The sequence below is a fragment of the Misgurnus anguillicaudatus genome, chromosome 10 (genome assembly GCF_027580225.2).
Source record: "Misgurnus anguillicaudatus chromosome 10, ASM2758022v2, whole genome shotgun sequence".
Classification (NCBI taxonomy): domain Eukaryota; kingdom Metazoa; phylum Chordata; class Actinopteri; order Cypriniformes; family Cobitidae; genus Misgurnus; species Misgurnus anguillicaudatus.
The window spans coordinates 21087252-21110367 of NC_073346.2; the positions used below are offsets into that span (position 1 = coordinate 21087252).

Here is a 23116-nt window from a genome sequence, read left to right on the forward strand (position 1 = left end):
AGTGAATGAGGTGGAAGAATGGGCAAATAACTGGGGTTTCCGATTTTCTGTGGCAAAAACACAAGTGGTTTGTTTTTCGAAAAAGAAGAATAGTCCAAGATTGAATATTAAAATGTATGGGTATAAGCTGGAACAAGTAAATGTTATAAGGTTTTTGGGTTTGTGGATGGATTCTAAATTAAATGTTAGAATTCACATTCAGAAATTGATAGAAAAATGCAAAAAAGGAATAAATGTGTTAAGGTGCTTGTCAGGAGCTGATTGGGGGGCAACGTGTCAGTCATTAAAAAGAATTTACTATGCTGTGGTTAGGTCAAACATTGATTATGGATGTTTAGTATACAGTTCTGCGAACAAAACATTACTTAAAAAGATTGAGGTTGTTCAAAATCAAGCTTTGCGAATATGTTGTGGTGCATTTAGATCATCCCCGATAGTTTCACTACAAGTTGAAATGGGAGAACTGCCTATAGAAATGCGTAGGCTGAGGCTCCAGCTGAGACAAAGGTATTTGTACGGTGTAAAGGGACATCAGGAAAATCATCCAGTTAGAGCACTTTTGAAAGATTGTTGGGAGTATGAATATAAAGAAATAACTAGTTTCGGTTGGGTGGTAAGGAAAGAGATAAACAATTTGGAGTTGAAAGATCATGTAATAGCTCCTTCTGTTGCTATACCAGCAATTCCCCCTTGGCTGTTTCAAATGCCTTCAATAGATTTACAAATTCACAAAATATTGGAAAATTTGGAGATGAGCTTACCAACTGAGCTGGTAGTTCAACAGTATATTACACAAGAGTATTATGCTGTACTACAGGTATTCACTGATGGCTCTAAGGATCCAGAGTCTGAAAGAACGGCAGCAGCAGTATATATTCCTGCTTTTAAGACAAACATTGTAAAAAGACTATCAGATCAAGTGTCAGTTTTTACTACCGAACTTTTAGCTATTATAATAGCTCTACAGTGGATTGAAGAAGTCCAACCAGAAAGAACTGTGATATGTAGTGACTCAATGGCTGCTCTCACTAGTCTAAAAAGTGGAAAATCAGAATCAAGGCAAGACTTAATATTTGAAATATTACAAAGTCTGTTTAGAATCAGGCAGTTAAGGATGGAGGTACATTTCCTGTGGGTGCCTCATGTGGGTGTGGATGGTAATGAAGTAGTAGATTTGCTAGCAAAGAAAGCTTTAGTATGGAACGATATTCCGGACAATATTAAAAAGGAATTGCAAATTGTATTTGCAATTGCATTTCTTACTTGTGGGTGTAAAAACTGTGACTTAATTCAAACGCAAATGCAAACTGTTTGCATTTCCGTTTACGCGAACATACAATATATGCCAAATTTCAAATGTAAAATCAAAGTCCATTTGCAATTGAATTTCCAATGTCTTTCGAGTTATGACCCTGCCATATTTCAATCTCAATTGCAATTCATCATTTGCTATTTTACTTCCTCTAGCGTCGCATACTGATCTTGCCAAAACTCAAATGAAATTGCAATCCTCTTTGCATTTGCGTTTCCAATGCCTGTACTTAAACTTGTCAATCACAGTGTTGGGGTGGGGTTCTACCATAGGGCGTGTTTGGAAGCGACGTCACCCACAGCCGACCACGCTTCACTGTACCCAAACGGCCACAAGGGGGAGCACAAGAAAAGCCAAAACTACGACGCAGAAAATGTTTTATACATTGGATTATATATTACCTCAGTTGTATTTCAGCAATTAATCAAATAAGCTTAAGCACTGTTTATTAACTTGCATAAACTTGCATTAACTTGCTAGTAAAGAAAGATGCCATTTTAAAGCATTTTAATAAAAAAAGAGCTCATTCTGTGTTAATCAGATGTGATATGAGCTAGTGAAGTATCAAGTAAATGTGGGTTCATTACTTTAATTCATGCTAATAACATTTTATTTTAATAGTGATTGGTTATGGAAGGACGGGGACTGGCTTAATGCGTTTTAACTGAGAACAAAAAACACCCGCTTCTTGGTTCTCCTTCAATAAATATTCTTTCTTCAGGGTTCTAGAGCATCAGTCCACATACAATACGATTAATGACGAGAAACATCTCATGCTGAACCTGACCCTTACGAAAATTAACCATGGTTTTACTACATTTAAAAAACATGGTTTTGACAGCTATGGTTTTCAAAAATCATAGTTAAACCATGGTTTTGCTGATAGGTATCAATACACAAAAACCATGGTTACTACACTTTTGTCACAATAAAACCATGGTTAATTTTCGTAAGGGGAACTATTGGACTGCTCGTCTTCCGACTCGCTGTCACTCGTTGCTGACTCCGTTGAGCCACCGACCACTCTTTGTTTTGTCAGACAGATTAACATTTTTATATTGTTTTACTAAAAATACCAAGGTTACAAAATATTTGTTAACCTTTTGAAGAAATGTAGGTTATATGATATTTTGATACATAATAGACTGCATTAATTTTATAATACATTTAGTCAATAAGTCAGCTAAATGTTCATATATTATTTTTCTGATCGAAATATCATTTAGCATACTTCATTGACTGATTTATAAAATAATACCTTTTCTAATAAAACACAAGTGTTTATAATGCACTTATGATACACTTCTAATAATACACTTATAGCGTTTGACATGAGATATTGTCAAAACATTCTGCCATATTATTACTGACAAAATCAATTGAAGGTCAATAATCAATTAATGAAGATGCGTTCATTTAATTCATAAAACTCAAACTTTTGAAACGGTGCTTATCTGGTTTATAATTGCGGCAATATAACTGAGGTAATATATAATTTAACGTATAAAAATTTTCTGCGTTATCATTTTAGGTTTTCTTGTGCTCCCCCTTGTGGCTGTTTAAGTGCAATGAAGCGTGGTCGACTGTGAGTGACGTCGCTTCCAAACACGCCCTATAATATAACCCCACCCCAACACTTTGATTGACCAGTTTAAAGGGATACTTCACCGATTTAGCATTCAGCTTTGTATCTGTAGAAACCCATTACTGAATGGCCATGTTTCCCTCCATCATTTCCCCCTGAGAGGAGAGATATCTGCATTTTGGTTCTGCAAAAAAGTCCTCCGATGATGCAAAAATCGTCATATTACATCATCGGAGGACTTTTTTGCAGAACCAAAATGCAGATATCTCTCCTCTCAGGGGGAAATGAGGGAGGGAAACATGGTCATTCAGTAATATTGCCGGGTTTCTACAGATACAAAGCTGAATGCTAAATCGGTGAAGTATCCCTTTAAGTACAGGCATTGGAAACGCAAATGCAAAGAGGATTGCGATTTCATTTGAGTTTTGGCAAGATCAGTATGCGACGCTAGAGGAAGTGAAATAGCAAATGATGAATTGCAATTGAGATTGAAATATGGCAGGGTCATAACTCGAAAGACATAGGAAATTCAATTGCAAATGGACTTTGATTTTACATTTGAAATTTGGCATATATTGCAGTGTTTCCCACAGGATTTTGAGGAGACTGTGGTGGTGATGACGTCACCTGCTAATTAGCATATATGTGATGTCATCATGTTGTGTTTGCGTTGGATCTAGTGTTGGCACCTGAAATATGTTTCACTTCTACTCTTTGATCTGTATCTGTATTTGATCTGTATTATATATCAAATTATATTTTAAACTGAATTAAGCTGTTTTAAATGGTGAAATAAAAATGTAAATGGGAATCATGAAAATTCTATTTGTGGGGGCCAGTGTTGATTCTGTGGTGGGCCACCACAAATAAATCAATGTATGGGAAACACTGTATTGTACGTTCGCGTAAACGGAAATGCAAACAGTTTGCATTTGCGTTTGAATATTTACACCCACAAGTAGGAAACGCAATTGCAAATACCATTTGCAATTTCTTTTGAATAATGTCCGGAATATCATTCCATACTTTAGATCATGCACAAATAGATATTAAGGTAGCTTTGAGTAAAACAGAATTCAAGAGAGTGATTTCATTTGAAGTAAATAAGAAATGGCAAAAGATGTGGAATAATGAAACTAAAGGAAGACATCTCTATCAGATACAGGAGAATGTTGGAAATGGGAGGAAGTGGTATGGAAATAGAAAGAAGGATGTCATTATCTCAAGACTAAGAATTGGACATATACAGCATTAAACTATAGTCTATTTAAAATAGGTAAACATGAATCGGGAGAATGTGACAAGTGTGGAGAATTAGAAACAGTAATACATATTATTAAGGAGTGTTCTGCATATGAAAGGGAGAGATTTCAATTAATACAAGAATTACGATGTATGGGAGTTGAAAATTTTTCTTTAAAAGTATTGTTAGGAAAAGAGGGTAGGCAATCAAGAATTCAAGAAGTGTTATTTAAATATTTGAAAAACATAGGAATAATAAACAGAATTTAGGTTTTAAATAATTTTTTTTTCTTTTTTTTTTTGCATTTCTTTCTTCCAAATCTATGCTCACTCCACACTCCAGATCAGTAGGTGGCGGTAATGCACCTTTTTCGTTGGTTTGCCAAACCGCCATAAAACACCAGAAGAAGAAGAAGACACAGATTTCAAAGGCAGCAGGATGAAAGATAACCAGTAAGTACCTGAACTTAAATATTTAAACTTTTCCAATCATAAAAATGTTTTTGTTTAAATGTCTAACAAACGTATTAAGGGATGCAAACGTTTACGTGATTCGTGTTTAACGTATGTGTGACAATTAACGTTATATTGATATTAAATTAGCTGTTTTCTATCAGGTTAAAAATAACTGTGGTCATATTATAATGAAGTAATCGAATTTGGTTATCTGGTCTTCCTGATGTTAGAACATTTATATAAAAACATATTTAAAAATGTATTTCTGTAACGTTTAATTTTCTTTTTTGGTGAAATTGTGTCTGTGTTGTTCATCAAGACACGAAGACTCTGGAGTGGGACAAGAAGGATGAAGGATGATGGGGTGTGTATATTCCAATAGACACATCAAGGTAAATTAAATATTGAGGCTCATGTTTGCATCTTTGTGTTTATATATCAAAAGATTTCTCTATAAGGCTAAATAGTCACATTGTGATTTCAGTGAAAGCTGATAAATACAGAGGGCTGGACAGTGGTTTCATTCATTAGGTGAGTAAGAACTGACCATAGCCTAACATTAATTTAGTTACCCGAATGCATTGTTGAATACCAAGGAAAATTGTAAAAATACAAATATTTTGAATATATGGAATACTGTGAAATTATTTTCTGTTAATCATCTGCTGTGTTTGCTTCAGGTAAAGAGGTGGGACAATGATGCTGACAGGAAAGGAGGAGGTGACATTCAGGTTAGTTGACAGTACATCAGGGCCACCATTTAATTTAATGTTAATTTGTTTGCTTCCAAAATCAATACTTGACAAATCTTTAGAATTATATCTGCAAAGCTGAATTTCTCATAGGTGGACAAAGTATGACAGCAATTGTGAAGACATTAGTCATGCAGTATATGGTTCTTCTCTCTTTCATTTATATTGATTTGACTTAATTGTCTTGGTAACTAATAATGGGGATATTCCTAATATAATATATTTTAAATACATGCTTAGAACATATCTCATTTGCTCTGTATCTAAATGAAAAAGTACCTCTTTAAGGTCTAAGCTAGGTTTCATTTTATATAGACATTCAGCACAGACATTTTCATCCAAAGCAACTTGAGGAAGAAAACAGAAGCAGTTCATCCTAAAACGGTTACTCTTCTAATTCTCTAACCGTTTGGGTAACACTTTATTTCGATAGCCCACTTTGGACATTTTGCTGATTGTGAGTAGCTTTGCAACTGCTTATCAACTACTTATCAACTACCAATCTTTAGATAATTAGTAAACCGTCTGCTTAATATCTAATAACACTTGATTGCGATGATATCTCAACAGACATTCAACTGTCTAGAAGTATCTTTGCAAGTGCATGTCAACTTATTCCACTAACCCAAACCTCTTCCCTAATCCTAACCCTTACAGTCTACTAATACTCTAATGACAGTTAGTTGACGTATAGTTGCAAATTATTGAAAGTTAGTTGACATGTAGTTGCGAAGTTATTCATAGTTAGTAGAATGTCTAAAGTGGACTATCAAAACAAAGTGTAACCACTGTTTGTTTTAAAGTATATCATTGTGCTTTTAATTACTTTATTATATGGCTTTTGCTTCATAACAATAATTGATTTGCATTTGTTTTCTTTTATATAACAGTGGGCTGCTGTAATGTTTACATCTATGGAAAGAGGAGCTGAGAAGAAAAGAGAGGCTGGAAAGCAGTACTTCTTGTTGAGGACAATCCTGAATAGGAACACTTTGTCATACACATAGATTATTATTAGTGTTTGATTTTTTTTCTTTATGAATTGTATTGTTTTAATTTTTCGTTTTATTTGAAATTACCTAAGTTAGATTCATGCTAATACTTTAACTGAAACTTGTATCTTTGCTGGCTGGCTGTAGAGTTGGTTTCACATACACATGAAGTTTCTAATTAACTAACTTTTAAGTTCAGTTTGGTTTAAACTTGTATTTATCCATGGTAATTCATTAAAATTTCTATTCATGCTAATATATTAATTTCAATGAACTTCTGTATTTGTGTATAGCTGGCAATTTGGGCAAACTACATTTCACACATCAATGTAACTGTCAAAAAGTTTTTTTTTTTTATTACTTTTGTTTGTTTACTAAGGATGAAATTGCTTTGTAATTTAAGTTGTTGGTGTTAGATTCATGCCAATAATGTATTTGAACAAACTAGTATTTTTGTTTATGCTGGCAGTTTATACTAGAAGAGTTTTAACACATACAATGTTGTAGTGTTATATTGACTTGTGTGCTATTGATTAATAAAAAGGCAAACAATTTGAAAGTAATTTTTCGTGTGATTTATTTATTAATATAATTTGGGCAAAATTAGGCTGAGTTATGGCTCAGTTTTGGAAGTTCTGGTTAAATGCTGGTTTTAATATGGTTGACCTATGGCTGAGAACTGGTACCGATGTTAGAACCTGTTCTGGCCCAGGTTTGGGCCAATTATGGGCTATTATCTGGCAGAGACATGGGCCAGTTGTCTCTGCTCTCGGTGGGACGAATTAGGAAGCGTACATTGTGCAGGGCGCTCTGAAAAGCGGCAGCGCAGCCAAAGGCTTAAATTAAACCTCTGATTTTTAAACAGATGTGCAAATTAACATTCCGGTACGCTAAAAGCACGTTCTGGGTGCACGGAGAGGTGGTGGTACGCTCAAGAGCTATATTTAGAAGCATACAGTTACAAACATCTCTTCATGTACTATTTTGCACATGATTTCAAATGACATCATACAAACCAATTTAGTTTTTTTTTTTTCACATTTAAGGGGAACATTTTCATTACCACAACGTGTCCATGACTGGATTTAGATTTAGGTTGAAAATATTTATAATTAAAAAATCTAAAAAAAAAAAAGCTTCAGTGCATGTTATACTATAAACATTTACAGTAAAGAAACATGTAATATTTGGTGACCATTGGTAAATGTAGAGACAATAATAAGGAATATAAATGTAATCCGCAACAATTTTCAGTCATTATTTAAGCCCTCAATGAACTAACATTAAAAAACACTCAAGATGGCTACCAGGTAAGCAGTTCTTATTTTTTCTCTCCAGATAAAATAAATTTAGTTTGTCATAGTACCTAGACAACTTTTTAGTTCTCAATACTGAAACATGAGTTTGTAAATGCGTATATTTAATGTAATATCATGTTGCGGTAATGATAATTTTTGATAATGATAATCTAAAAAATGTAAATAATTCTATAGACCGATTCATCGGGCGCATGTGCGGTGACGCGATAAGCGTCTGGTCTGAACCTTAGTTCCGGTTCATGTTTGTTTGGTTTAATGGTCCGATTTTCCTGTATACGTTATAGTTCCTTGGGGGTAAAATGACCCCAGAGATTAAAAGAGTGATTACAAAAAATATATACATTTTTAATGATACAAATAATGTATATTTTTTTTCATTTACTTCCCATCTATACATTACAGTTTTTTTCGATTGCTAAATGACAGTGGGCACAACTGGAGCTACATGTGCAAAACTCTAACTACAGTCTGCACTACCAAAAGTCACCTGAGCACAACTCTAAACACATGGCTCAAAACAGCTCCGTGCAGCCAAACACTAAACACAACCCTCACTGAGATAACACACACTGTCACTCACACCACAATGAGAGGAAAAACACTAACATCAAACACCAATACACAAAATACTAACTTTATATCTTTACAGTTTTAACAATTTCAGTGATGTCACACCAAGTAATGTTTTCTTTAAAGAATGATTTATTTATTGATTTATCACATTATTTTTTTTAGAACATCATAATTTTTAAGGTAAATGAAAATTTGCAGTTTGCTTCAGTTGTCTGTAGTAATTTACGGAATTACAGTAATGAGAAAAAAAGGTAGAAACTTAAAGTACATGAAAGGTAATATTATATATAAATAAAAAATATATATGAAATTGGAATTTATATTTATATGAAATTGCAATCAGCAGTGTTTGAAAGGCACAAAGCTGAAATCTTTTCTGTTTTGAATGTATGATTCACAGTTTTGACAGCAGTGTGTTAGCATTTGAACAACGTGCTGTAAATCCACAGTGTTGTGCAGGTTGTGGTTAAAGTCATGGGATAAGTGTGTAAAGTTTTGAAAACTGTGTTCAAGCAATGAAAAAACGAACTAGAGTTTGGTCCACATGAACTGCTGCTGTGCAGACTGTATAGTTAGAGTTTTGCACATGTGACTCCAGTTGTGCCCACTGGCGTTTAGCAATCGAAAAAACTGTAATACTGTGAAAAATTCACATAAATGATCTGAATTTGATATAATTTTTTTTTAGATATTGATCTAGATGTTGAATTCAGCCATTTGGTGTTTAGAAAAAAAAAAACAGTTTTATGGTTACAGTTTAGGAAATAAATCACTTCGACCAGCAGAGGCCCATAGAGACCCATTTATTTCACTGAATGTGGCCAACTGTTCAACATCAGTACTTTAGTGATACATTTTGTGAATTTATGTATATATAAACATTAGAAAGGACATTAAAAATAAATATTATTTCATATAGTAGAATTTTTTGTAGTTTTTGATGCATTTTAAATTGTCTGTTTTTAGAAAGTGTGTGTGTGTGTGTGTGTGTGTGTGTGTGTGTGTGTGTGTGTGTGTGTGTGTGTGTGTGTGTGTGTGTGTGTGTGTGTGTGTGTGTGTGTGTCCGTCCGTGTGTGTCCGTGTGTGTGTCCGCATTACTAAAAAGATACTAAAATACAATTTAACTGACTAAAACTAGACAAAAATAGTCATGTATAAGTCTGACTAAAATAACACTAAAATTCCCAGACTTTTAGTTGACTAGACTAAAAAGAGTATGAAAGAAAAATAAAACTAAAATGACAGTTTGACACAAAGACTAGACTAAAACTAAAATTAAAACAGGGTGCCAAAAACAACACTAGCCCCTGATAAGCCCTCCAGCACCAAGGACAGATCCCATGCAGAGATCCTGCAATGACCCATAGGCCTCAGCATCCAAGTGACCAACCACTAAGGTGTGGAAAGCAAATATAGCTGCCACAAAAAAACTTTATGATCAAAGAAGACAGCCTTGCTGTGAACCGTTCCTGTTGAAACTCCAGAACTGAACCTACAGGGCAGTTAACTGGGTGATATGAGTGCTCCTGGCACAAAACAACAAAAAGCTTCTATTTTAATGCGTATCATTTCCTGGTGGAGTAAGTTCTGGAAGGTAAAATAGTCTGCACAACCTCGGCTGAGAATCTCATTTCTATGAGTCTGTCCCCCTCAGAGGCTAGACCCACAAACTCATTCGCTCTTGGCTGGGGTGAAACACAGTGCCCCTCACCTGAGACCACAAATTCCTCAACAGAATGTCTGCTTCCTGTGGACTTAAAGGGACACCACAAAACTTTTTGGCCACTAGGGGGTGCTAGACACGTATTTCTCACTTCTAGCGCCCCTAGAGCCCACAAGCGCCGCAGCACTGTCGCAAAGGAAAGGAACTGGCCAACCTTAAAACTAAACTAAAAACTAAACATTTAAAATGCTAAATGATCAACATTTTGAGACAACAGGGAGAAACGCAGTCATGTTACAACTTTCTGATGAGGAACTCGCCGTGGCAGAAGCCATTTCTCAATCTGAAGGTTGCAGCCTCCGGATGTCGTATTTCTAAGCTGTATACGTCATCAAGACTGTCTTATTTCACAATATTAACAATTACAAAGTTGACTATTATACTTAGTTAATCGTAAATTGTTGCAGTATGCTTATGACTTGCGAATGTAATGCTCAGTTTACCTTAATAACCTAGGCTTGATGACGTGTGCAGCCTGCATATTTGACCTCCGGAGGCTGCAGCCTTCCAATTCAGAAACGACCAGACGTATTTCCTTGCCTTTTTCCAAACAAATATTGTTGCATCGTCTCTCTCTCCCTCGCCACCAGGATTTTCCGCAATGGCGCTCGTTATTCCTCTTTTTTGTGTGAAAATCGCTCCAAATCCAAGTAAACCGATGCGTTTAGGTCTGCCGCTTTGTAATACGTCACGCAAGTGACAGCGGAACGCAGCAAATGAGGAAGAGAGAAACGCTCGGATCTGATTGGTGAATGAATAGGGTTTGGTTTTACACTGTGAGCAAGTTTGAGTGCTATAGCATCCTGGATTGTAATGTAAATATCATACACACAGTAAAAAAAAGGTAAATACGTGAACACAGCATCTGAATACAGGGAACTATATGCAATATAATCGCCGTAATTTATAAAGAACATCGCATTTATGTATGAATCAACAGTTTATATAAAAAATTGCCTTAAAGGGGAATCGAACCCGGGTCGCCCGTGTCATAGGTCCGTGACACTAAAGACTGTGCCACAGAGTCACATAATAGAAACTGCTCTCTACACTCCTTAAGTAGCCTCCAGCAAAATTCACGTTAAAAACAAATTGTGTGGAGGAAGTGACATATGCTGTAAAGCTGTCGAATTTTGTAGGTTTTTTTTGTGCTCTGGTTACTACCAGAAACCCTAAGTTTTAAAATACGAGTAAAAGTGATACAGACCCTGTCAGGCTATGGTAGACATGTCATTCAACCTATTTAAAGTCGATGTACTATCACAAGGGTCTTGAAAATTTATTATGAAGGTTGAAAATTACATGGTGTCACTTTAAATAAATTTTGACCCTATAGCCACTTCCCAGTCATAATGGGTTGCATTTGTTATAAGCTTGATGCAATAACCCTGAGCCTCCAACACTGGCCTTATTGGGAATGGAACCATGGTTTATTCCACAGTACTAAGGCACAAAGCATTTGCGTGTGACCTTCATCATGCAAAATGGGTTGCCCCTCAGGGAACCCCATGGTTAAAGGATGAATTCTATACAAGAAGACGACAACCAGACATGCATTGTTGTTGAAATACATTTAGTTGATGGGACATTTTTGTCCCTCTTGGCCTTCCATAACCGATCATCAGCCTGAAAGAGATGCATCTGTCATTAATGTCTTGTGGCGACAGACCACACCTAACCTCAGGCCTTGAGACAGAAACCCAACATCTTTCCATATTCTTAGGGCACGAAGTGCGCATAACCCTGAACATGCAGTAAAAGGGCAACAATGGCCTTTTTGGGAAAGTAATCATTGTTTCTTTTACAATACTAGGGCACAAAGTATTTGTGTGTGACCTTGATCATGCGAAACAGGTTGTCCCTCAGGGAAGCCCATGGTAAAAGGATGGATTATTTTAGAGCAGGTGACAACAGAGCCTGCATTGTCGTTGAAATCCAAACTATGCCAGAAATGCATGCAATCTTTATTTTGACATAACGGATGCTTTCATGCCCTACTAACCCAGTAACAATGCAAAAGCAATTCCTCATTGACATTAGGGTCCCAACAGGTAACATTAGTGGATGTACTTGGAGAAAACCGCTGGATTGTATCAGTTGTATCATCATCACGTGATTCAGAAGTGCTGGCTAAAGGAGGTGGCAAATTCAGCATGCCTAAAGTGGGCAAGGACAAGGATGTCTCGATAGATACACAAAGCTTTGCAGCTGATGTTGTAGCTGGCTGCGGAAGATTAGTCTCATTGTTTTTTCTTATGTCAGTAGTGTTGTCTTCTTCTATCAGAGTTTCTTAATTTCTCTGTTTTTGTTTTTGTTTTGTGTCGTTGCTCTTTTCTCTTTTTAGCGTTTTATACTATACTTATATTGAGATGAGAAAGCTGCATACATACTTTTTTGCATGTTCCTCCTCATCTTTCCTCTTTTTCTATCATGGGCACCTAATCTCTCTTTTTCTCATCCGTAGTTCAATGTGTGCATTACATCTCCCGGTCTACCTCCCTATGAGATGTCGCAATTGGAAGCTGTGACACATTTTTTTACACGGTTGGAGAGTCAATAAGGCCACTGTAGATAACAAACTGTCCTTAGCTGGAGACTCAAACATTTAACATACTATGTATGCCTATAGCAAAACCACAATAGCAAAATGCATGTGGACAATGTTGACATGCCAGGGATGCTGCAGCACTCTCAGTAACCTCACTTCCCATGGCCATGTGCAGAGCCAGACAGTAACAGAGTACATTTATTTGAGTACAGTACATAAGTACAATTTTGAGGAATCATGGCCCAGTTTCCCGATAACGCTCACTCTTAGCGGGCTAAGAAGACTCAAAAAGATATATCTTACCAAGTTGTTTATGTTCCTAAGTGTGTTCCCCGAAGTGTCCCTTAGGAAGCTTCTTAACACGCTGCCTCTAAGTTCGACGTAACAATGGCGCTGTCCCAAGTGAAGGTGCTGAATTATTTGCGATTGATCGCTCAGGGATTGATTTTGCACTTCACGCGAAGGTGCATTGCGGCATTAAGAAAGACAACACGTTCTATACAAATGGAACATTACTCAAATTATTCCAGTAACATTTATTTTAACATAGTTTAAGGTATCCGTAAAATATAGACTATTAATTAAATTATCAAATTGTCAGTAATACGGGTAGACGAACCGGGTATCCCTCGCTAATCATCCACCCTCCTTATCACGTTGTGCCACTTGTGCCGTTTTTTGACATGAGTTTAACGACTTCTAAAAATTATGTAATACACTTTTATTCTAATGTTAAGGTACTTTACAATCAGAATTGATTTGCAAGCAGCTGCAGTTACTTCTGTTTAATGCGGTATTGCTTACTATTGGTTAATGTTTTCAATAAAAAGCAACCTATCTACAATGAACAGAGAGAGATAGTTACAGTAGATACAGAATATGTTCTGAGAAGGTCCAGCAGCTTCATAATGAGTTGTCTTGGGAGTTTTTCTAACCACGTCAGGCAATGTCAAAAGGGTTTAAGTGTTGCCGAATAAAAAAATTGGCATGGACTAAACGGCTTCGCGGCCGATGTTGTGTCGAAGTCTGTTCCCTCATGTTTCCATGTAGTGTAGTGTTTTTATAGCATTTTTATCACATTATACATTTATTCTTTGTTTAGATTGAAAGTTGTAATGGCTACTGAGATGTATATGTGTGCATTTATGTAATGTATCTTTATTTTTTTTTAATGGTAAGTCAATTACTTTTTACAGTATGAATCATATTAGGCTATATGTATAATCTATATTTATTATGTATGCAGACATAACATTTTTAAAAACAAACAAAAGTATAATGTTAATAATATGTTAAAGGAACACGCCCCGATTTGGGGAATTTAGCTTATTCACCGTATTCCTCAGAGTTAGATAAGTCCATACATACCTTTCTCACCTCTGTGCGTTCTGTAACTCTGTCTGGCGCAGCCCTCGCTATCTTAGCTTAGCACAAAGTCTGGAAGTGAATTGCTCCAGCTGGCAAACTGCTCCCAATAAGTGACAAAATAACGCAAACATTTTCTATTTATGTGTTGTGATTTGTATAGTCACACCGTGTACAAATAACAAGGTCATATGAAACACAGCTATCTTTTAACAGTATACATACTGGGAACTATATCCTCAGAAGGCGAAGCACTGCTACATGGGTGGAGTGATTTGCTCGCAGCACCCGAGAAGCACCTGGTGAGGAGCAGAGATTTCGGTCAGAGTTGTGCAAATCACTCCGCCCAAGTAGCAGTGCTTTGTCTTCAGAGAATATAATATAATATAATAATATAATATAATATAATATAGTTCCCCTGGGCCCTTCTAGGAGGAACTGGTAGTCAGCAGTCCGCCCCGCCCGCTCAGCCCACTTCAAAGGGTGGAAAAGAAAGTTGAAGCAGCCCTGAGACGGGCGACCTGGAGATGGAAGGGAACGCTCTTCGTGAGATGGTGAAGGCACCACTCCCCCCACCGGAGGAGGGCTAGTTGGGGAATCCTTGGTATCATTTTGTTTCTGTTTCGCCGACTTTTCAGTAGGCACCCACTCAGTCACAGAAAAAGCGAATTCCACTTTCATCTCCAGGTCTTCAGATGAGTTCCGGAGGCATGAGCGGGCTCATAACCCCCCCTCGTTCTCCGACTTCTCAGAGGTACGTAGGAGACGGTTACGGGCTCATAACCCATCGTCTTCCTCCTCCTCCTTCGCCAGAGGGTGCATCGAGTGGCTTGAGGTGTCTCCAGCAGAGCCTCTCCTGCTCAACCACCCACCAGCGGACTCAGGTGAGTGTTACCACACACAACACTGCTGTTGGTGTGGCAGAAACAAACACACCAGCGATCATCTCCGCTGCGCACCCCGCGGGTACACCGATCGTGCCATTAGTCCCCCTGGCATGGTGTGTGGGGGCGTGGGAACAGCTTCCCAGCCCGTCGCGTTGGCTTTTACACACGATGCGTCTCGGCTATGCTATCCAATTTCCCGGCGTCCCCCCAAATTCTCCCGCGTTCGTTTCACTGCGGTGAGAGCTGCAGATGCACACGTCCTCCGTGCGGAGATCGCTGTTCTATTAACGAAGGACGCGATCGAGCCGGTCCCTCCAGCCCAGATGAGGTCGGGGTTTTACAGCCCTTACTTTATTGTACCCAAGAAAAGCAGCAGCTTGCGACCGATCCTGGACCTGCGTTCGCTGAACCGTGCATTTCACAGAATGCCATTCAAGATGCTGACGCCCAAACGCATATTTCCATGCATTCTTCTAAAGATTGGTTCGCATCTATCGACCTGAAGGTATTATCTATCGCGTACTTCCACGTATCGATTCTACCCCGGCACAGGCCATTTCTCCGCTTTGCATTCGAGGGGCGAGTGTATCAGTACAAAGTCCTCCCATTTGGTCTCTCTCTCTCGCCCCGTGTATTCACCAAAGTAGTGGAGGGGGCTTTAAAACCCCTGAGAGAGAAAGGTGTGTGACGAATCTAGACAATTGGCTCATAAAAGCTCAGAAACGTCAGATGCTTTGCGATCACAGAGACTTAACTCTAAAACACCTCGATCGTTTGGGTCTTCAGGTCAACTGGGAGAAGAGCAAGCTTTGCCCCGTGCAGAGAATCTCTTTTCTCGGGATGGAACTGGACTTTGCTCGATTTGATAGCTCGTCTAACAGAAGTGCGTGTACAGTTGATTCTGACTTGCCTGAATACGTTCAAGAGCAAGAGCGCGGTCCCGCTGAAACAATTTCAGAAACTCCTGGGGCATATGGCAGCAGCTGCGGCTGTGACACCGCTTGTGCTGCTCCATATGCGACCGCTTCAGCATTGGCTTCATGACCGAGTCCCTAGGAGACCGTGGCTGTGCGACATTCACCATGTTATCATTACACCTGCGTGGCGTCGCACTTTCGCCCCGTGGTCGGACCGTGCATTTCTCCGAGCCGATGTGCCTCTAAGACAGGTCTCCAGGCATGCAATAGTATGCACAGATGCCTCCAACACAGGGTGGGGGGCATGTACGACAGGCTTGTGGCTTCGGGGGTCTGGACGATACCCCAGCTGCATTGGCACATAAACTGCCGAGAAATGTGGGCTGTATATCTTGCGCTCGTCCATTTCAGCAACGAGTTACGGGGCAAAGATGTATTAGTTCGCACAGACAATACTGCGACTGTTGTGTACATCAATCGCCAAGGCGGTTTACGCTCATGTCACCTGCCGCATCTCGCCCGTCACCTCCTCACCTGGAGTCATAAGAATCTGAGGTCTCTTCGTGCCATTTACATTCCGGGCACGCTCAATACAGAGGCAAATGCGCTCTCTTGAGCTGCGCGCCCTGGCGAATGGTGATTCCACCCCATAGCGGTTCAAAAGATTTGGAGACGTTTTGGCAGAGCGCAGATAGATCTGTTTGCTTCCCCAGAGGCGGCCCATTGTCGCCTGTTTTATTCACTAGCCGACGACTCGCTCGGCGTGGATGCATTGGCACACAGCTGGCCGCGAAACATGCGCAAACATGCGTTCCCCCATTGAGCCTCATTGCGCAGACCCTGTGCAAAATCTGGGAGGATGAGGAGAGTGTGCTGTTAGTTGCACCGTATTGGACAACCAGGAGTTCGTTTCCAGAACTCTCTCTCCTCGCGACAGCCCCTCCTTGGAAGATTCCCCTGAGGAAGGAACTTCTTTCTCAACAAGGGGGCACATTATGGCACAGAGGTTCTGAGTGATTTACCGCAAGAGGTACCTAACACTATTGCTGCAGCACGAGCGCCGTCTACGAGACAGGCTTACGCGCTTAAATGGAACCTGTTTGTCGATTGGTGTTATTCCCAACGTGAAAACCCCCTAGAATGCCTGATCAGTGTTGTGCTTTCGTATCTCCAGCGTCGTTTGGAGAATAGGCTGTCCCCATCCACTATTAAGGTCCATAAATATCGCTGCAATATCAGCTCACCATTCACCCGTAAACGGTAGGACAGTGGGTCAGCACGACCTGGTCATTAGATTTCTCAGAGGCGATCGAAGGCTTAATCCTTCGCGTCCTCCCTCTATTCCTCCTTGGGACCTGTCCTTGGTGCTGAAGTCACTCCAGGAAGCTCTCTTTGAGCCTCTGCATACTGTGAGTATTAAATTTCTCACTATGAAGACTCTAACTCTCCTTGCATTGGCTTCTGTTAAGAGGATAGGGGACATGCATGCATTTTCGGTCGACGATTCGTGCCTTCAGTTCGGGCCCGTTGCATCCAACGTAACACTGAGACACTGGCCAGGCTTTGTGCTCAAAGTTCCCACCTCTCCTTTCAGAGATCAGGTGGTGAACCTGCAAGCGCTGCCTTTGGAGGAGGCAGACCCAGCCATGGCTTTGTTGTGCCCTGTTCGTGCACTACGTGTGTATATAGACAGAACGCAAAGCTTTAGGACTTCAGACCAGCTCTTTGTCTGTTATGGTGGTCAGCAGAAAAGGAAAGCTGTCACCAAGCAGAGGATGTCCCATTGGATTGTGTACACTATAGCCCTTGCATACCAAAAGCAAGACGTGCCTTGTCCATTTAATTTACGTGCTCACTCTACACGTAGTGTGGCATCATCTTGGACACTGGCTCACGGTTCCTCGCTAACGGACATTTGTAGAGCTTCAGGCTGGGCGACACCTAATACGTTCACGAGATTCTATAGTGTTCTTGACGAGCCGGTATCCACTCGGGTTCTCTCTTCAAACAGTAAAGAACACAGAGGGTCGGCTCGTGTGTCGGCTTGGAGCCTCAATTTTGGTGCTGCACATTTGTACCATTATGGAAGGCCGTTGAGGCAAAAACGTCACAAAAACTGTTTTTTGCTCTCCTCCACCGCCCTGATGGCCGATGTTGCGGAGCATCCGCTGTCAGCCTATCACGGATGGATTCTCTGTAAACCTGTGTAGGCTAGGCACCCACATTTGTCCCTTATGTGGGGCAAGGTTATTATAGTTTTGCTTTTTTAAATTTGTTTTTATTTTAGTATCGTTTTCAATTTTGCTTTAAATTTAAGTTTAGTTTTAGTTAGTTTCATGAATGGGTTTGTTAGTTTTAGTTTAGTTTTTATTTTGCAAACACATTTCTATTTAGTTTTTATTTTATTTAGTTTCAGTTATAGTTTTAGTAATTTTAGTTAAGCAGCTATAATTTGTCAGCCTCAGCTAACCCCACATGGATAAACCGCCGTCTACAAGTAAAGACTCCTTAAAAGTTTGTAAACATTGCAACGTCTCCGGGTGGGCGGGGATTAATTGGAGGCAAAAAGAGGCGCGGATGCAATGCTGACAAGCGTAAGCTAGGACGTTTTAGGAGGGATTTATTAAACATAGATGCAGAAGAAGGTTCGGAACTGTCCAAATATGTAAAGTTACTGACTCTGCGTGACAGCTATTTTTGTAAATTTACTCTGTAACAGTTAGTTCTTGTATCTTGTTCTCATTGGAAACATTTTAACCAGGTTTTGGATATTTCCTACATATGAAGTATTTTCGGCTGGTTTGTGGAATTTTGTCAAGGCTTATTGTCTAATGTAACCTAGCGCTGGATTAACTATGATTAGCAATGGGGATTATATTAAGAGATCATTCAAAGGATGGCACACATCTATCGCTGTATGTTTGTTTAACATTTAAGGTAGCTAGTGCAATGACGGTTGACTTATCATCACCTATAAAACAGAAACTTTCTGATTTGTACTAGATAAGACCAACACACCAATACATATGATATATTATTTTACCTGATATGAACTGTGCACGGCAAACACGAGCATTATTTGCAATCGTCTCCGTCCATTCAACCACAATGGTCTTCTTTATTTCTGTGAAGGAATGTCTGCCGGGATCCGGTAAAACTTTAGTTTTGAACGAAAAGTGCTGTTACTTCTATTTTGGCAGCCAAAAACACAAGACGACATTTTAAAGTCAAAACCTTTTGGTCAAAACCAAACTTTTAGTGCACCTGCTATGAGTTCTTATGTTTTGCCTCCAGCTAGAGCGGTGACGTCACAGTGACGTAAGCGATTAAGGGGTCTATTATAAAGCCTGTTAAGATTTTCCGCCACGGGATGAGATCTTATTAATTACGAAAACTAATACTTATTTTTGATCATTATTATTTTATTTCAGTTAGTTTTTCAATAACTGTTGCTCTGTTAGTTTAGTTTTAGTTTTTCATTTATTATGAATTTTTTATTTTATTTCAGTTAACAAAAATGTTTTTTAGCTGATAGTTTTAGTCTTAGTTTCAGTTTTTGTTTATGAAAATAACCTTGATGTGGGGTTCATATCTGTGTATAGACTGTGGGGTTTTAATCCTCCATGTTTTCCCTTAGCAGAGCCTGCTCTGCTCTCTCTGCATACCATGTACTGTTCAGAGACTTCTATATGGGCAACCCATCGGTTGTTTCATATTCTTATGTCATCCAGTAAACCTTCTTAGGGGATGGCTTCCGCAGTGTTCCTAGCTTCGCCCAGTTTAGGTCGCTTCCCCAGTTCGCTGGTTCACTATCGTGGGTTAAGGAACAGGTAGTGACCAAAGATGTATAAAGTACTAGGGACCCAGACTTGAGTAAGGGTGTTTTCACATATAGTTCATTTTAAAAGAACCAAACCCAGTTCACTTAAAGTGAACCAGAAAAGGAACTAGCTGAATGTGACCTCAGTCCTTTTGGTGTTCACAATATAGTGGACTCAAAAGAAGACCCGGTTCTTTTTTTGGTCCTCTTCAGAACTGAAGTGATCTCAGACCATTTCTTGTTCACATCACAACTTCATAAGAACTCAGATCCCAGCTTTCTGTGCAGCAGTTGATTTTGATACAATGTCCAAACGACACGCAAAGCGGACCAGGACCTCATTGATTTCACATATCAAAAAGAAATCGAACCACAAAAGAACCCAAAAGCGAACCGTATCAGACCACCTCCTGACGTGGTCTGAGTTCGGTTCACTTCTGGGTCCTTTTAGGGGGGTCTGAGATCACTTGGTTTGTTCACATATACACCCTGAACTGATCTGAGAGCGTTTGGAGGGCTCAAACGAACCAGGTGTGAAAATACCCTAAAAGTACAAGTGCTCTATCAAAAAAGTGACTTGAGTAGAAGTTAAAGTGCTCTTTAAGCACAGCACTTAAGTGGAAGTACTAAAGTATTAAACATGTTTTGTACTTAAGTATTGCAAGTAGTTTTTTTTTAAATATACTACTCAAGTACTGAAAGTAAAAGTACAAGTATTGTGTAATGTAGTTTTTAAAGAAAACAGTCAAAAGTTTGAATATAATATTGTTTATATTATTTCAAATGTTTAAGCTAAAGGACACTCCACAATTCACATAAAAAATGTATGGGAGTAAAAGTATTAAACTCATCGAAAATATGTACTGAAGTAAAAGTGGAAGTAGGAGAAAAAAATAATACTTCAGTAGAATACAGATACTGTCTTTTAGTACTTAAGTACAGTAGTGAAGTAGTTCTACTTCGTTACTATACATCTCTGGTAGTGACCGGCCTTCTGCACTACGCCTCAGGTTCCGCCCCCTACGTGGAGGGCTTTTGCAGGCACTGGAAGGGTTCAGCTGCAGTGACGTTTTGGTAGGGATTCCCAATTCGTCGGTCACGTAACCGAGACGTTCCCTTTCAGTCGGTCACTACGACGTCACGTCGCGTTGCCACAGTTTGCTGTTCCATTGCTGTTTCCAGGCCGGGCACTGCTGCTCGGCTTTCTCAGCAATAATATAGCTGATTTGGTATTGTGCACCTGCGGCTTATATACGCACCTGGCAAGGCGGCGCCTGCATTATGCAAATACCTGCATGCCAAGTTCATTGGCGTTTTTATAGTTTCTCGAAGTAGAGGTCGCCGCGGAGCGGTTCCCAATTCGTCGGTCACGACGTGACGTCTCCGTTCCCTTCCTTCCGGGAACGAGGGTTACATATGTAACCGAGACGTTCTTTCCTCTCACAGAGGTAAAGAGAACTCTGCAAAACTTGGGGGTGGAGGGGCACCTGGCAATTGTATCTCATGGAAAATGTTTTATTGACCATGTGGGTGATTCACAATATGCTTCCTTGTTTCCTCGTTTCTACATCCTATGACCCAGAAAAACCGTTCAAGCTTTGTCATCTTGAAGGACATCTCAATTCTTTATTTGCACTGCGAGGAGTGAGGATACACAAGTGTATCCTATATGCAGAAGTGTTTTATAGATTAAACCTGATGCACGTGCAAATCATATTTATACATGCATATATCTTAGTTTTAATCATTAAATTATTGTAAGAGATCTATATAAATGATCAGTGATATACACACATATAATAATTTTACAGCACTTTTAAGAATTTCTTTTTTTTCAGTTTTAATGTTAAACATTTTGGGCTTTTCATGAACTTGATAATTTTATAATAGATAATGTGCTTTATACCGAGAGTGAGTATATGCCATTTCACTTAATGGTTTGAAAGGCAGCGAGAAAAGGAAACGAGGATGCACAAATAAAAATTGAAATGCACCCAATTTTCCAAAGCGTTTTTCAAATATAGTTTACACGTTTTTCGAATAATGACCAAAGGTTATGAATATGTCCACTGCCATGCAAGTGACAGCTTTTTATACCTTTTTTGCTTTGTTTTCTAAGCCCAGACTGGTTTAAACTCATGAGAAGTGAACATGCTGACCACGTCCATCTCTTTATGTCTAAAATATACCCATGTACTACCTCCTACCATGCCTAAAATGTCAAAAAGTTCAGATTATCTCAAACTAGTTTATTGAACATGATAGATTACTGTACCGCAGTGACCAGAATTTGATACAATAAAGCACGTCACAAATTTGTGGCCAAAAGAAAAAGTACAGCTACTGAGTAATGCTATCATGTCAATATGGACCAAAATCTCAGAGGAATGTTTCCAGCACTTTGTTGAATTACAGAAGAATTACAGCAGTTTAGAAGGCAAAAGGTAGTTCATTCTGGTACCAGGTGAGCTCAATAAAGTGGCTAGTGTGAGTGTATATATTTTAATTGTCTGTCTAAAGCATAAATGTACATTTATAAAATTAAATTGAGTTCTTAACGTAATACAGTTTATTTACCTTTGTTTATTTCAGGAATATCCTTCCATTCTCTCTCAATGACTGACAGAAAGTAAAATGAGAAAAAAATGCAGATTAGTACAATTTCACACAAGCAAAGTAAAATAGTTACTTTTTAAGATTGCTTCTGCTAATTGGTACTTTAGTCTTCAACAAGTCTTCGAATTCTTGTTTGCTTGAAAGTTGTCAATATGTGATTTTATTCAAATCCTTGTAATATAGCAAGAGCATTACATCTACTTATTTAAAGAATAGCAGTATGATAAAAATAAAATACAATATTATGCCATAAACATATTACATATAAATACACACAGTCTTTACTTGCTAAAATCACATTACAGTAACTTAACAATACATTTTATTGACTCATACTATTGTGTTGTGCTTTAGGTTTATTTAGCAGACACTTACCAGTTCCATTTAGTAAAGGCTGAGGATAAAAAAGTAAAAATCGGTATTGAGATGTTTTGTGTGTGCACACGACATGACACATTACTTTTGTTTTACATAGCATTCTCTATATAACACATAGGTTGTGGACTATCAAACTTACCACTGGCGATGGAGAGCAAAAAGCCAAGTTCAGCAGAAGAAAGGTCCACATATTCATCATCACTGCAAATTATACTGAAATCTTATTTAACTGTATCTGTACCAGATAAGTTTAGCAACTTAAAAAAAATCATTATGATCCTTCATACTTTAGTTCATTAGTTAATTACTTTTCCAAATACATGTAAGACCAACAAAATACATGTATAAATATTTATAAAACCTACCTCAGACATTCAGTTTGTAAAGGTAAGCAAATAAAATCTCTTCCTGCTTGTCATGTTATTTTACAGTGTAATTTTGTTCTTCCTCATTTCACTGCCTATATGCACATTGCTGTATCAGAGACCACACCTTCTGATGAGACAAACACAGGCTATTTTTAGTATTTATTTTGTAATATAATAATTTTATATTAATAAAATACAAAATAGGAATTTAAATAGGTAACACTTTATATTAAGAAATACAGTTTTCAGGATTTAATAATCCA

The 23116-nt window shown here is 38.6% G+C and overlaps 1 protein-coding gene and 1 long non-coding RNA gene across 3 annotated transcripts in view; one reads left to right on the forward strand and one right to left on the reverse strand.

Moving 5' to 3' along the window:
- The window catches only part of LOC141367380 (meprin A subunit beta-like), a 43447-nt gene extending 20464 nt beyond the window's left edge, over positions 1-22983 (reverse strand). The window contains exons 1-4 of the mRNA XM_073872724.1: positions 22851-22983; positions 22625-22686; positions 22483-22501; positions 22069-22110 (exon numbers count right to left, since the gene is read on the reverse strand). Coding sequence (XP_073728825.1) covers positions 22069-22110; positions 22483-22501; positions 22625-22684 — 121 coding nt within the window. The 5' untranslated portion in view covers positions 22685-22686; positions 22851-22983. The remainder of the gene's footprint in view (positions 1-22068; positions 22111-22482; positions 22502-22624; positions 22687-22850) is intronic.
- Positions 4411-6693, forward strand: LOC129425921 (uncharacterized). Of its 2 annotated transcripts, none has more exons than XR_012371717.1 (6): positions 4411-4592; positions 4915-4987; positions 5063-5126; positions 5276-5326; positions 5663-5731; positions 6238-6693. It is a non-coding gene; the product is annotated as an uncharacterized lncRNA (long non-coding RNA). The 2 variants fall into 2 exon arrangements; XR_012371716.1 differs by having other exon boundaries at positions 4413-4592; positions 5080-5126.
- Positions 22984-23116: the final 133 nt, after the last annotated feature.